The 16256-nt window shown below is 42.9% G+C and overlaps 1 protein-coding gene across 5 annotated transcripts in view; it reads left to right on the forward strand.

The window, feature by feature from the left end:
* LOC138799554 (L-threonine ammonia-lyase-like) overlaps positions 1-15301 on the forward strand; it is a 36541-nt gene extending 21240 nt beyond the window's left edge. For 4 of the 5 annotated variants that reach the window (XM_069980898.1, XM_069980900.1, XM_069980897.1 and 1 more), the window contains 3 exons: positions 242-409; positions 4141-4198; positions 12949-15301. In XM_069980898.1, coding sequence (XP_069836999.1) covers positions 242-409; positions 4141-4198; positions 12949-13047 — 325 coding nt within the window. In that variant the 3' untranslated portion in view covers positions 13048-15301. Of the gene's footprint in view, positions 1-241; positions 435-4140; positions 4199-12948 lie in introns of those variants that run through there. The other variant, XM_069980902.1, reaches the window with a different exon arrangement.
* Positions 15302-16256: the final 955 nt, after the last annotated feature.

Below are 16256 nucleotides of genomic sequence, written 5' to 3' on the forward strand. Positions count from 1 at the left end.
ATCGTTTAGAAAAATTGCTAAAACGATCAAAATGAACGATAATTGCTACGTGTAATACGGGCTTTATCTCCACTGACATTATCTGTCAATGAGGACTCAGGAGGCCCCCATACACCTGCCAAAGGCGGGTTCAGCTGACTTTAGTATAAAGTGTATGGTGGCATTTAGGAATATGGAATAAGCATACCAATTGGTCTTATTTAAATAATACTAAATAATAATAAATCTTCTTGTTCTTTAGGATTGCCGTTGTTGTGTGTAGTGGGAACCTGCCATTGCCTTTACTCCGCCATTGTCTGGACAGAGCTCTAGTTCTGGATCATCGTGTGTGCAAATTTTCTATTGTCCTGCCAGACTTTCCCGGAGAGATCATTAAACTTTTGGAAGCCATTGGTCGAGAAGAAGTCAGGTGATTATACAAGTTCACCACTAAGGTTAGAAACAGTTTAGTCCACACTGTGGGGTTTAAACTATATTTTGTTACTAAAGGAAGATTTCTAAGTAATCCTATTGTGGCAAACACAGAATTTGTAGGGAGGTATAAAGTGCATTGACGCCCACATTGGAGATGGAATTTTTTTTTACAGATTGGTAACTCTTTGTCGTTTGGGATATTCAAAAGATTTTTTGAAAGTCTATACAGCCAAGCATACTTTTAGCTTAAAGGGATATTCCAGCCCGAAACAGAAAAAAAGTGTTTATGCTTTCTAATTTTAATTGCATTACCTAATGGCAATGCTTTTCTTTGTCGGTCAGTAGATCACATGGCCTCTGCCATCTGCAATTGCTAAAGTTCTACCATTGTCACATACATAGCACGGACCTGATTCGGTTTCGGCAACTTCAGTGTACATTTCTTCAGCAGTGACGTAACTTTCATTCAGGACTGGAACTACAAGCAGAGAAGCAGAATATGTGCAGCGGTTCAGGACCGACTTCACTGCGCCCGTGTCCTTGCTCTGATATGAATCTGATGTGAATTTAGAATGTCTCAAGGGAGGTTTCCAAGTATTATAACTCTCACATTGTACTTTGGATTCTTATTCTGACATTGACATGCTAGTCTGTCTGACTTCTGTGCATTAGATAAACTCTGTGCACCTAGTGACAATAGGGAATGTCACTCAGTTTTGTGCCGTCGCTTATGGCAGATAGTCCAAATAAGTTGGAACAGTGGACTACCCCAGGGGCGTAGCTAATGTCTCCTGGGCCCTGGTGCGAGAGGTCAACTTGGGCCCCCCCCTCCTCCGCTCACGACCAAGTGATGCTATTGGTGTATATATATATATATATATATATATATATATATATATATATATATATATATACACACACACACACCAAGACAGATATTACCAATAATACCAGCATATAGGAAGAGAAAATATTGTCACCAACCGTATTACTGCGATACTGTTACAGACCAAATCCAGTATACTAAGACAAATAAAACACAGTACCGTATACAAGTAACAAATAACCTACCACATACTGACTAATACCACCACATACTGACTAACACCACTGCTGCTACTGACTAATACCACCACATGCACTAATACCACCGCTGCTACTGAAAAAGATCCACTGTACACAGATCACTATCACCTCATACAGTCATATAGAGGCTGACCCAGCTGTACACATGTTCTATACTCCATATACATTACAGTGCAGTTATATTTAGTGACTCACAGGGGACGTCTTCTCTGATTGGAGTTCTTCCCTTTTCATCTTCTCCATCTGCCCTGGGCCATCATGAGAACTTCTCCGAGTCACGAATCCACAGAATCTGCCAGAGAAACATATTAGGCTTCTCACTCTGGCACCATCCCCATCTCTCTATAAACTGCACATCTGTACTGGCCCCTTTACACCCTCATTTAGTGGGTAGGCTGACTATGTGACCCCCTAATAATATATGCCACGGCCTATATGTAGCCCCCTGTGTTGTCCCCCTTATAGATGGCCCCCTCTCCCCCTATGTTGCCCCCCTCATATATGGCTCCCACCTCTCCCCCCTTGTAGATGGCCCCCTCTCCCCCCCCCCCTGTAGATGGCCCCTTCTCCCCCCTGTAGATGGCCCCTTCTCTCCCCCGCTTGTAGATGGCCCCCTCACTCCCCCCTTGTATATGCCCTCCTCTCCCCCCTCTTATAGATGGCCCCCTCTTTTCCCCCTTCCCTTATAGATGGCCCCCTCTTTTCCCCCTTCCCTTATAGATGGCCCCCTTTCCCCCCCTTATAGATGGCCCCTTCCCCCCCTTATAGATGGCCCCTTCCCCCCCTTATAGATGGCCCCTTCCCCCCCCTTATAGATGCCCCCCTCTTCCCCCCTTCTTATAGATAGCCCCCTCTTTCCCCCTCCTTATAGATAGCCCCCTCTTCCCCCCTTCTTATAGATAGCCCCCTATTACCCCCCTTATAGATAGCCCGACCCCCGTGCAGGCAGATAAAAAAAAACAAAAAAAAACACACAACTCACCTCACAACGTGCTCCCCCGTCGAGCCTCTCTCCTCCTGCAGCCTCCGTCTGCCCCCGGGCTGATGTCCGGGAGTCAGGGCCCCAGGCACACAGGGAGTTCTCTGATGCTCGTGCTGCCGGGGATAGGACGGACACCCCCGGCAGCCGCACATCAGCCAGAGGCAGACGGATCCGGACTCTTGTGACCGCAAGCAAAACAATGCTTGCGGTCATAAGAGTGATTGATGGGGGGGTGGGACCTGCGGTGGGCCGGGTCGCAGCGGCGACCACTGCGACCCTGGTAGTTACGCCACTGGATTACCCGATTCTGACACCCCTGAATAGATGCTATAGAGTTTTGCTGTTTGAACACTGTAAAGCTTTAATAATATTATGTTACTATTTAACTTTTTTAGAATTGAGATTAAGAAACAAACAAACATAAAGTCCTGTTCACACTACGGATTCGGTGCGAAGATTCGGCACGGACATGTCAATTCTTTGAGTGGGAAGGCCTCCCATTGAAAGACATAGCAGGAGGGATTCGGCGCAGAGTCTGCGTGCGGGGTTCTGACTGGAATCAACGACCCGAATCCGCAGTGTGAATGGGCCCTAATCAAATTGGATGTAGCAATTCTAATTATTAATTCAATTTAATTATTTTAATACCCTCTGCTATAGTATATGAGAATCATATAGAGGAGACGGGGTAAACAGGCACCTACGCCACCAATCTTCTTGTTGAATGCAGTTGGTGGTGTAAACTGGGACCAAAGCGGGCCCTATTCTTAGATATGGTGCCCATCGCCGCTCTATAATAGACACATTGGGGAGATCCAGTTATGTTTTGTAGTAATATAGGAACTTTAATTCAATCCACAAATACAGAGCATTGGACTCCGGGACTACCTTAGAGGGACATGAACGGTATGGGGTTAAATCTTTGTAGCGAGTCTGGGCGCACAGTATTTACGAAGTCACTGTTTGGTGCTCACTTTCCCAAAGAAATCAAATGCGTCTAGAGTACTCAAAAAGGAAGAAGCGGGAGAGGGCACTCACCATAAATCGTGATCTTCTTTATTTCAGTGTTCAGTAAAACACACGCAGGACATACTGGGCTGAATCAACAGGACGCCAGCACTTAGATGAACTCAGGTAACAGCTGAATCGCGCGTCTGAAGAAGCGCGCATGCGCGCGAACCAGCTTTTACCTGAGTTCATCTTAATGCTGGCGTCCTGTTGATTCAGCCCAGTATGTCCTGCGTGTTTTTTACTGAACACTGAAATAAAGAAGATCACGATTTATGGTGAGTGCCCTCTCCCGCTTCTTTATTTTTGAGAATTTTGATTCAATGTTTCTTTAAAATAACTAGCAAAGTTTTAAATTTGGAAAATCCATTAGGAATTTACATGTAAGGAGAAGAAATTGTCCTGAACGCCTTGTGGTGGGTATAGCTGCCAGCACAGCGCCACTGCCAGATAGCTCACGCGGTCTTTTCTTGGCTAACTTTGTACTACATTTGTTGGCAGAGAGAAGTCCAAAGCATTATTATTAGTATACTTGTTAGAATGTGTATTATAGCCTTTTTGTTTGCAATAATTAACTTTATATGTTACTATATATGGCTTTATAGGGAGTCTCCGGTAACAGTGATAATAACAAAGTTTATTGATTTTAGGGTTCTGGATATGCAGAAAGAAAACATCTTCTTGAGCAATGACCTGTTCACCTTGGAGGTAGGCTCTGCCGCCATGTGTTTTTACTTTTTAGTCGTAGACATAGTGATCATAGTCAGACCCACAGCCGATAAGCTACTAATCTCACTTTACATTGTTGTCATATATCACATTGTTGTGGCAAATGTGTACCATGTGTATGTTGTTATGTGTCAATGTAAGTCAGGAACAGGAATGTATACATTTACAGAATAAAGGTTTGTTATTTATACATCATACATCCAAGAGGTTCTCCATCTAAGGGCCCTATTCACTCCATTATCGCTCTGTGTAACAGGGACAGCTATCAGCCGCTGACAACGATCAATGACTGATTGTGCCTTTTGTTTCTCACCTAAAATTGTCAGCTGCCAGATGGCACATCACTATATGTAATAGCGATGCGTGGCCGACGGGCCGGCTGATGCTTGTGTAAACTGTATTATATCACCTCTCCATGAACGTATGGCTGGCTCTGTGTAATAGTACCCTAAGCCCCTTTAACGGGTACATAACATGCAGTAGTAGCATTTCAGATGGCATAAGTGTGACTGTCCCAGAAATTGTTAGATTCGCAGTTAAATATAGTTAGATAGATAGAAGTATATAGGTTTATTTATGCATAACTGTACATGTTCATGGCAAATCCCATGTGCCATGGTATGTTAAACATGTTGCCACATGTAAATGGTATGTAGGCTCTCGAGGAGTAGGTCCTATATATCTAATGTTTGCCACATGAATCTCTGTCCATATAACTATTTAAGAATATAGACATTATAATGGTAGATGTGCGGCTCACAGGCTGCCACTGAGACCCTGTGCAACGACACAGCAACAGTTAAGGGGATTATCCAGAAATAAAAAGCACAGCTACTTATTTTCAAAAACCCAGGATGTGTGTGCTATTTAAATTCTATTCCAATTGAGCTGCAAAACCCTACCCAAACTTAGGACAAGAGCTGGTGCTGTTTCTGGAAGAATGTGGCCATAGTTTTCTAAGCCTGGATAACTGGGGAGCAGAAGACTGCAACACTGTGAAGCTACTGGACATCGGGATAATCGGGACTCAGACCTCCCCCCATGTCCCAGAATGAGGGTGTGTGTGCGAAAAAGTTTGAGTGGCGGGAGCAGAAGATTAAGGGCCCTATTCCACCGGACGATTATCGTTCAGATTATCATTAAATTGTTCGAATCTAAACGATAATCGTTCGGTTGAAATGCAGTTAACGATTAACGACCGAACGAGAAATCGTTCATCGCTTTATAAGACCTGGACCTATTCTTATCGTTGCTCGTTCGCAAAACGTTCGCAAATCGTTCGCATTGAATAAGACGTCATTTGGTCGTTCGCAGTAGATACGAACGCAATAGCGAAGAAATAGCGAAGAAAAAACTATCGCAAATATGATCGTAAGTAACGATTATCTTTCCATGGAAATGAGTAAATGTTTTCAGGTCTTTCGCAATAGCGGTCGTTTGAGATTGTTAATCGTTAACGATTATGCAAATGATAATCGTCCGGTGGAATAGGGCCCTTATAGTACTTTTACACTGTGCGCATAATTCGCCCGATCGCACGATTAACGATTTTGAATGAACAATGTTTTTTTTTATAACGATCAGCGTTTAGACAGAACGATACATCGTATGGAAAATTCGCTATGCGATCGTTTTGCGATCGTTTAAGCCTATCTCACACATAGGTGAAATCACTGAAAGAATGTTTAGACGGAACGATCTGCGAATTTTTTGCGAACGATCAACGATGATTTGAGAACATGTTGAAAGATCAAAATGAACGATTTTTTGCTCGTCGTTTGATCGTTCACTGCGTTTACACGTACGATTATCTTTCGAATTTGACCGTTATCGTGCAAAAACGAACGATCAATCGTCCCGTGTAAAAGGACCATTAGCCGCCTTCTGCTTTCCGGACAACCCCTTTAAGTAAATCACAATACTGTTTTAAGGTTTTGGTAAAATTTAGTCCAACAAAAGGGACAAGAGGGTAGATGTATTCAAAAGTGGTCCAAGGGGAACGTGGAGCAGCTGTTAATGGCAACCCGATCTCATCCAAATAGTTGGCCTTTTACTTTTCAGAGATCCTTTAGAAATGAAAGCAGCCACATGACTGGTTGCCCACCTCAGTTAAGGCCCTATTCCACCAACAGATCTGACGACAGATTATCTGCCAAAAAATTTGAAGCCAAACCCAGGAGTGGATTTGAAAAGAGGAGAAATCCAGTCTTTCCTTTATGACCTATTCTCTGATTATAGTCTGTTTCTGGGTTTGGCTTCAAATCTTTGGCAGATAATCTGTCGTCAGATCTGTTGGTGGAATAGGGCCTTAACTCCACATTTACTTTCTCCCAGCTTCCATAGTGTCCCAAATCAGAGAAGTGTTACTTTTTGCTGTGCGTTTATTGGAGAAATCATTGTAAATAGCCAGATGTGCTTGGAACCTATCAACCACTGCCAAATAATGAATCACAAAGGCCTGTACAATCCTGGCTCTGAGCCCTCAAACTTTTTGTCTTGTTTTCCCTCCAGACATGGAATTTGCTGTTGTAATTCACAAATGGTTCCCATTATGGTAACTGAAAATAAACACACAACCTTAACTCCTCCACTTCTGGTCCCATTATGCTGAAAGCCGCACACGCATACATATACTGTACTATTGAGTATATATATATATATATAATAATGATAGTTTTAAGGTAAAGGTTTTAAGTCTCATTTTAGTGTTTGTACATAATACCACACATATTAATCACTATCAGTGACACATTGTAGGGGCGCTGTCTGTCACACTTTTAGTCTTATTCCAGTGTTTGTACATAATCCCACACATATTAATCACTATCAGTGACACATTGTAGGGGTGCTGTCCGTCACACTTTAAGGCCTGGGAGCTTTAGGTTTTTGTTAGGTTAAAATGAAGGCGTTCTTTTCCTCTGTGTGTCTCCCATGCTTCTTATTCATCTCACAGTCATATCATTGCATAAAACATGACGCACTTTCCTCTCAGGAGCCCATTTGTCATTCAACATGTTCCTAATTTTGAAACCACGTGATGGTTCGATAGAAAATAAGGGAAGAGTTACAAGTTATTTCTGTAATTTTTTTCTGATGATCGCCTTTCGACACATTACATTCTTATGACTCCAGTAATAAATAAATAAATGCACATTGCCTATATGATACATAGTACACACACACATTCATTCACAATACACACATCATACACAGGTATAAAGAAATGCACGTGACATATATACATACATAGTACACACACACACACGCACAATACGTACATCATGCACAATACGTACATCAAATCCTTAGAAATTTTGATAAAATTATTGCTGATTAATTTCCCTGCAACATATATATGATATATATTCAGGGCCGATTCTGGGTTTTCCGCCGCCTGAGGTTTGCCCCTTCACTAGCACGCCCCTCGCGTCCGGAACAAGTGTAATACCACCACCAACCCCCCCTGGCGACCTAATTGCCACAGCACGACCCCCGCCAACCCCGGGCACTTACCACAGCATGGAGGGGTATGAGAGCTGCCGGGTGACGTCGCAGGAGCCCGGTGGGACATGGGGGACAGCGTTGAGTGTGGGCAGCAGGACGGCGGGACAGGTGAAGCTTAACTAAAATGACAGCAGGGGGAACATTTTGCCGCCCCCTGCAGGACCTCAGAATCTGCCGCCAACGGCAGAATGCTCATTCTGCCTCATGGAAGAAGTGACCCTGTATATATTAATGGTGGTTTCCATGTTGCTATGATTGGTGTCACTTGAAAACACATTTTGACAAACCTTGCAGATGTGGGTATAAACCTTGTGATGCAAGATTTGAGTGTCCCTTTAAACCAGGGATATACACATACTTGCAGGAGTTCTACTAGCCACTGCTTCATCCTACATGTGCGCATTGTGCAGATGATAGATCTGTGTAGCAGGCAGATGTCCAGCTTTATGATTCTGCAATATGTGACGGATCCCCAACGCACAAGCCCAAGAACGCAACATAAAGACACAACACATTGTAATCAGGTGTCAAAGGGTCCCAATTTTATTTAAAATACATGACACTGAAAATTGCAGATCCCCGACTTACGAAGAGTCACCCTCCAGCACTCAGGCGAGGAAAAACCCCCTGTGGGGGAAACCTTGAGGGAGCCTTGGCTGGAGAGTTGCCCCTCCCCTGGGCTTACAGGGTAATACCATACTATAAATATAATAAATTGGATGTGAGAGAGATCTGGCTGCAATATCTGTCACCTTATTGATGGCTAGGTGGCTGTATATCTTCTCCCTCACAGATCCAGGTCCACTCCTCAAAAAGGTGGAGACTTGATGAAGGCGTAGTCTAAAGCAGATCACCCCTTTTACCTGCTAGAACCTCCAAATTTCATCAAGGGTAGGGGGCAGTAAAGTAATCAAGCTCAAGGTCCTCTGGCGCAGGGTAGGGGGCAGTAAAGTAATCAAGCTCAAGGTCCTCTGGCGCATCCAAGATGGCACTGATCAGGGCGCGGTGCATTGTTTTATGGAACCTCCTTTATGACATAAGCGCTTGTCATCACAGTGCTTGGTTGCCATGGTTACGTCAAGTAAACACCCATTTAACCAATTAACCCATTAATGACTGGGGATGTGCTTTACTGCACAGGTCACTAAACACACTTGTGACCAAGCAAACAGCTTATGGTTAGGCCACACTAAGAACACTAAATAATATGGTTTGATGTGGCCCATAGCAACCAATCACAGCTCAGCTTTTGGTTCCCAAATTACTCTGGTAAAATAAAAGCTCAACTGTAATTGATTGCCGTGCGCAACTTAGACAGTCTAACCCGCCCAAAGCAACCAATCAGAGCTCAGCTTTAATTTTATAAGTTACTGTATAAGGTATAAAAGATGAGCTGTGATTGGTTACTATAGGCGAATCAGACTGTGAGATTAATAAAGCTGCTCCATTGCTGTAAAGCCTATGATGATGATGACTGAAAACACATGACATCGAGCTCCCCCATAATGCTTTGCAGTCAGCTATTCCTCCATACCTCCCAACTTTGAAGGGATACTTGTAGTTCACTGATATTTCTATACACTACAATTCCCAGCATTTCCGGTCACTAGAATCCACTGGTATACAGGTATATACGGCAGATTTGTTAACATGAAGGAGACTGCTGACAATCTGATGTAATTGTATGTGGAACGGGCTGCCAAAGAGTATTAATAATAAAGCTGTTGAAGTGAATAGAGAAGGAGGGGATCCCCACCTGGAAATCCTCCATAGTAAAGACAAGCAGTATTGGGGGGCATGTAAAACTACATTTCTCAGGCTTTCCTAGGAAATCAGTGATTACCCGATTAGTTGATCACTGGAGAAACTGCTTTGACTGCACAAACAGGAGTTGTTTGTTTAAAAGTAAAATAGTCCTCAGTGTTAAAGGGGTACTAAAACTATTTTTATTTTTTTCAAATCAACTGGTGACAGAAATTTGTAGTTTACTTCTATTAAAAAAAAAACTAAAAAAACTCCAGTCTTCCAGTACTTATCAGCTGCTGTATGTAGTGCAGGAATTGGTGTATTTTTTTCAGTCTGACACAGTGATCTCTGCTGCTACCTCTGTCCAGAGTAAGGGCCCTATTCCACCGGTTGATTATCGTTTATATAATCGTTAACGATTAACGATCTCAAACGACCGCTATTGCGAAAGACCTGAAAACGTTCACTCATTTCCATGGAACGATAATCGTTAATTATGATCGTATTTGTGATCGTTTTTTCGTCGCTATTGCGTTTGTATCTACTGCGAACGACCGAACGATGTCTTATTCAATGCGAATGATTTGCGAACAATTTGTGAACGAGCAACGATAAAAATAGGTCCAGGTCTTATAGAGCGATCAAGGTTTTCTCGTTCGGTCGTTAATCGTTAACTACATTTCAACCGAACGATTATCATTTAGATTCAAACGATTTAACGATAATCTGATTGATAATCGTCCGGTTGAATAGGGCCCTAAGTTCCTGACATGGACAGCGGTCTCCTTGTGTGTCCTGGCTGCCAGCAGCTGCAAATAGAGCAGATAGAGGCAGCCAGAGAGGGGGAGGTGGCAGAGGGTTCCAGGGGATAAGAGTGGGGCTGTGCTAAATCTGCACACTACATGCTGCTGCTTGTCACTCTAGTCACTCCCTGCCTTTATATAATATGATGAAACCCCAGGTTACTAGATAAAGGCAGTACGTGACCGGGTTCATGTGCAGCAGTGTTGGGTGATTTATGTCATCCTGACAGAAAGGCCCATCTCCTGTTTGGGGGCCCACCAAAGGGTAGGGCCCACCGTGGGATCCCCCTGCTCCCCTGTAGACCAGTTCGATCCTGTGTCCACTCACCATTACACTAATTCAGAAAAAAGTCACGCCCAGGACAAAACCATAACCTAAGCAACTTTTCTTGGATTTCTTTCACTTACTTAGCCTCAAGAAATTCTTCAGCCCATATATTGTATTATTTATATGTACAGTATGGTAACAGTATTTATATGTTATGGTGAGATTAGTTATGTGCATCATATCTGTTTGTATAATGATATTTACTTTATAATAAGCACACATACTATGTCTACCAAGTGTGTGACATCTATTTGTAACGCTGCATATGAATCATGATACATACATGAACCCTGTCATATTGATCAAAATCCCGCTGTTAATAATATTGTCACTGACCTCTATAGAATAAACTGAAAAGGATGGAATTTCTCTTTCTCAACATGCGGGGATATTTTTGGTTACGTCAAAACATACAGAGTAACATCTGCTTCTATGTTTATTTATATAGAAGGAAAAAAAGATTTTCTCTGATGCTTGTGATAATGTATCAGTTCATAGGACATAAACGTACAATCGTGTCTCATTATATATAGAACCTCAGGATAATAGAATGGTTTAGGAGTTGAATGGCCATCTCTGCAGTGGTGATACAAGAAAAAAAATACTTGTTCAGTAGATGACTCCAGATATGTTGTTGTTTGGAGAAAAACCATATAGTCTGCATGGATCCTGTATCAGTCTGTATCTATAGATTAGTGGGAGATTTTTTATTTTAGAACATTTGCTGGATAAGCTTTCAAACTTTTTTTTTTACATGTTAAAAAAATTCTAAATGGAAGTGTAAAAGCTCTTCTGAAAGACAAGCTCTGCAGGACATGACCATCTGCCTGACATCTAAAACACAGTGTAACGGCATGCGGTCATGTCCGCTATCCCATACTTACTGAGGATCACACTGCGCTTCGGTCATCTGTTTGCTCTTCTGCTTGTCTTCCGGCATCTTCTCACCTGTGCTGAGCCGGCTTCCTGATGGATTGGGCTCCCTCTGGTGGCAGGCACATGTCTGTTCAACTTTATTTAAAGGCTCAGCACACAAATTCTAGTAAATTTTAGGCTGATCAGCTGAGGATATTTATTGCCATCTCCTCCAGACCTCTAAACTAAGTTGTTGGTGTTGTTCCAGTCAGCAACAATGTCTGTGCTCCCTGGCTTTCTGCCATTTCCTATGCTTCATAGCAACATTCGCCCCATTAGGATCTGCATGCCTGGCTCTCTGCTCAGTTTTGGTCTGGTCGTCGTCATCTCATAGTGCATTGAAGTTTGTTGGCAGTTGTGCTTCATCTAGTCCCGGGGTCAGGTACTTCATCACTCTCTTCAGTTAGTGGGCCTTTCTCTGAGGATAGTGACCTGCAGTTTCCCTAAGTGAAGCTGATCCTGCCTTGTGGCGGGCTCTGGTGAAAACTGCGGACTCTCTGCTCCTTAGAGAGGGTACGTCAGCACTCCTTACTGATCCAGGGGATCCACTTCCTCATGCCTAGACCAACCGTTACACACAGGTCAAAAGTAAAGGCTTCAATTCTTTTCATACACTATACCCTATTTAGAAATCAATTTTGAATAAGGAAGAAAAAAGCAGCATATCAGAAGGAGGCAAGTTTGCTAAATTAATATATTTGGATGTTTAAAGAGGATGTACCACCAGGTACGTCCTCTTTAACCTAACACAGGGATAGAACGACATTGTCACGGGGAAGCTGGTGCCGTGGTCCGTTTTTCGAACCGCGGCCCGGTTCCCCTGTACGGCACCGTTCTTTCCACGGTTACCGGCCGGTGCTCAAGCACTGGAGGTAGACCGAGCCTCCCCCAGTGGGAGGGAATTCCCTCCCTCTATGACGCAGCTCCTTTGATTTTAATGGAGCTGCATCATAGAAGGGAGGGAATTCCCTCCCACTGGGGACTAGCCGGCCTACCTCCAGTGCTTGAGCACCGTCCGGCAACCGTGGAAAGAACTGCGCCGTAAAGGCGCCGTACCGTGATGGTGCCGTCTTATCCCTGTGTCAGGTTAATGAGGACGTACCTAGTGGTACATCCTCTTTAAGTGTTTAACTTGAGGAGTCCTACAAGGTTAACACTGCATGTTAAGATGAGAATATCCCTTTTAATGTTTGAAGAATGACAAATTGCCCACTCTAAAAGCTCAATGGGAGACACAAATAAGCATGTAGAAGGCCTTTGCATAAAGCCGCTTCTTTCCTTTTTGGCCCTTTGTTTATGCCCCCAAGCATGCCCACACCACTCTCCTATAGACGTCAATAGGTTGTTTTCTGACATCTTGAGATCTTGACATCCATGTGGCTGCTGTAGGACAAATCTCTGTAACTACTGCACTTTGTTTTTTATTGATACAGGTAACATGCCTGGTGGAGACTAGAGATAAGACCCACTCTCTGCAGCTGAGGACGGCCCTTGCAGACAGGTATTCTACCCTGAAGTGGATAGATCAATGAAGACGATCAGCTTGGGGAAAATCCTATTTCTGAGAGATACATGAAAAGACATTTTTGTTCAGTGTCAGACTCCGGATACAAGCGGTAAAGGCTTGGATAAGTGGTAAAACATAGACTGTGACCAATGTTGCTTAAGTAACAGTCTAGGTCTTACTATCAGGTGAGAATTATGTATGTGAGAATATACTAGATGGTGTGTTATCTTTCTGTACCTTGGAAGACGTTTGGAATCTACTATATCATTCAGCCCAGATACACTATTTCCTGCACCCCAAATAATAGCCTCATTTAAATATTGTTAATCCACTGAAACGTGTCTCCAAATCCATGTGCACATTGGCAGAATCCAGTGCATTTCAAACACTAAATCATTCTTGTTCACATTGTCTGTTAGTTTCCTTTTTTAACCATACTGTAAATAAGAACCACGTAGTGCTAAAAACACGCCGGTGTCTGGATTTTAATATTAAAAAGAAATTGGGGTTTCATTTGATTTGAAGAGCTTTACCTTCTATTTTCTATCAATTCTCCTGCCGCCAGCCAATGGTTGATACCCACACCCATAGAAACATAGAAGATTGTCGTCAGAAAAAGACCACTTGGTCCATCTAGTCGGCCCTTTTAGTATTTCTTTTCTTATCTCAAGATAGATATATGTTTATCCCAGGCAGGTTTACATTCTGTTATTGTAGATTTACCAACCACATCTGCTGGAAGTTTGTTCCAAGTATCTACTACTCTTTCAGTAAAGCAACATGTTCCTCTTATTTGAGCGGTCAATGCAACTGAAGTGTTGCTTCTTTCTTGATGTACAGCCAGTATAATAGGTCTGGTCACAATATGTCGCACTATATCTGAGAAGATGCCTCGACTGTCAGCTTCTTCAATATGTAAGAAGTTTTCTGTAGTCTTAATATACAATGAACTGGGCTTCTGCAATAAAACAAATGACTGTATGTCCTCACACTCACGAATGTACATTATACAGGAAGAAAGTATGTGAACACCAGACCATCATACCATTATTTATACAGCACAGGAAACAGCTGGAATATCCAAGGGTCAAGGCAGAGCAAACTGCATAAACCTGACCTACACAGAAAACAAGTAAACAATGTGTTACATGCCGTGTTCCTCCAAAAATGAGACAGGGTCTTATATTATGAGGGCCAAAGCTAATTTTCTGGGTAGGTCTTATTTTTTTTCCATGACAACAATCTCTTTCTTGTACTCCACGGATAAGATTTTTCTTTTGGAACTCGTGTTGCAATATACTATTTAGAGAGATAAGCAAATCCATTCAAGTTTGCAGACTCGGGAGGCAGGACTCTGGAGTGGTATTTGGAAAAGGGTGAGCGGATTTTGCCCTGCCATGGCGGGAGGTAGCAGGACACCTGTCCAGTATGGTTGGGAGTTACTGTATGCCTATTCTCCGTCTCTGTACCATCAGTGATATAACCAATTGCTGGAGGAGGTGACTGTAACTAGGGCTCATATTTGAAGCCTACTCCAAAAAGCAGAATTAGTGCAGCAGCAACAATTCTCAGATACAGGAAGAGCTAAGCACTACATTGCTACAGAAGCATGGTGTGGTATTGCTTTGTGCTCAGTGGCATAGCTACCATAGAGGCAGGGTAGGCAGTTGCTATGGGGCCTGTGCAGGAGGGGGGCCCGGGGGAAGAGGTAAGAGAGGTGTGTCCTTCTGCTTAGACCCTTATGTACTGCAGTGTGTTCTCCAGCTGACAATCAAGTAGAAAAGGAAAGTGTGCAGAGCTCCGTGCAGAGGTCAGGGGTTATGAGCGCACCAGCAGTAAAGTAGATATATATATATGCAGTGCTTTGTGTTGTGCGTAGTGGAGGGGGGCCCCTTACAATTTTTTGCTATGGGGCCCCCCGTGAATCCTAGCTATGCCCCTGTATGTGCTACTGTATGGGAGATATCCCTGTAACACCCCAACAACACTGTCCATGCCTGTCAGTATCAGGCAACAGAATAATAGATGTTACACATACTTACCTAAAGGGGTTTTCTGGTTTTCTTTACATAAATGCTTGATCACTGTATAATGAAGTTCTGTAATTTTCTACTGTGATGATTGTGGCCATAGTCTGGATTCTTGTTTGTGGATGAGAACATTCTTGTTTATGTGTATAGGGCACATTCACATGTACTTAAAGTGAATCTGTACCAGCATGTAGCCACTCCCCAACCGCTGGTACTGCTGCGTCTGGTTTGGGGGTCGGGCTTTCTCCCTGTGCTGGTATTTTGAAGAAAACTACTTTTATTGCTGCAGCGTGGCAGGGAGTCAATCTATGTTGGTCTTTATCATTCGTACCCTAGGCCTGCCGCGCCTGAGGCAAGGAGAGAGGCGAGGTAGGCCTAGGGCACAGACGCTCTAGGTCGCACCAGATTGGCTCCCTGCCACACCACAGCAATAAAAGTATTTTTTCTTCAAAATACCAGCACAGGGAGAAAGGCTGACCCCAGCAGCAAATGCAGCATGAGGGCCTCTACAACGCTGTACCAGCGGTTTCGGGACGGCTACATGCCGGTACAGATTGGCTTTAATCTATAGCAGAATTCAGCTATTTATTTATATTGATGAAAACTGTGTCAGAACGCACCCTGAATGCAATTGCAACGCCTCTTGGTTATGCTCTATAAGCTGAACACCTCAGCAGCACAATCTCTCTAGTAGTTTGCTACAAGGTATCATCCTACAGTATAGATTGGCATTGCCTATAACTTCTTATGTATCTATTCTAGAGGAAGCAATATCTGCATAAAACTAGAAGCCCCCCTAAGTATGAATGTTTGTGGATACATGACAGAATAATAGTCTTATGATGGACATATAGGTTAATCTGCACATAGAATTTTAAATGATGCCAAATGTGAGTGGGAGAAAAAACATGTCACCGCATAGTTTTTATGGGGATTTAATATAACACCCAAGGCTGAACAAGAACAGAATAGTAACCACATGTGATGCACAATACATAACTCATATACATGTAGCCTAACACCAGGATATTTACTTCTAGGTTTAAATTAAAGGGGTTGTTCAGCTAAAATATTTTTCTTTCAAATCAACTGATGTCAGAAAGTTATACAGATTTGTAATTTACTTCTATAAAAAAATCTCATGTCTTCCCATACTTATCAGCTCCTGTATGTAATGCTGCTTTATTTTCAGTCTGACACAGTG

The sequence above is a fragment of the Dendropsophus ebraccatus genome, chromosome 8 (assembly GCF_027789765.1).
Source record: "Dendropsophus ebraccatus isolate aDenEbr1 chromosome 8, aDenEbr1.pat, whole genome shotgun sequence".
Lineage (NCBI taxonomy): Eukaryota > Metazoa > Chordata > Amphibia > Anura > Hylidae > Dendropsophus > Dendropsophus ebraccatus.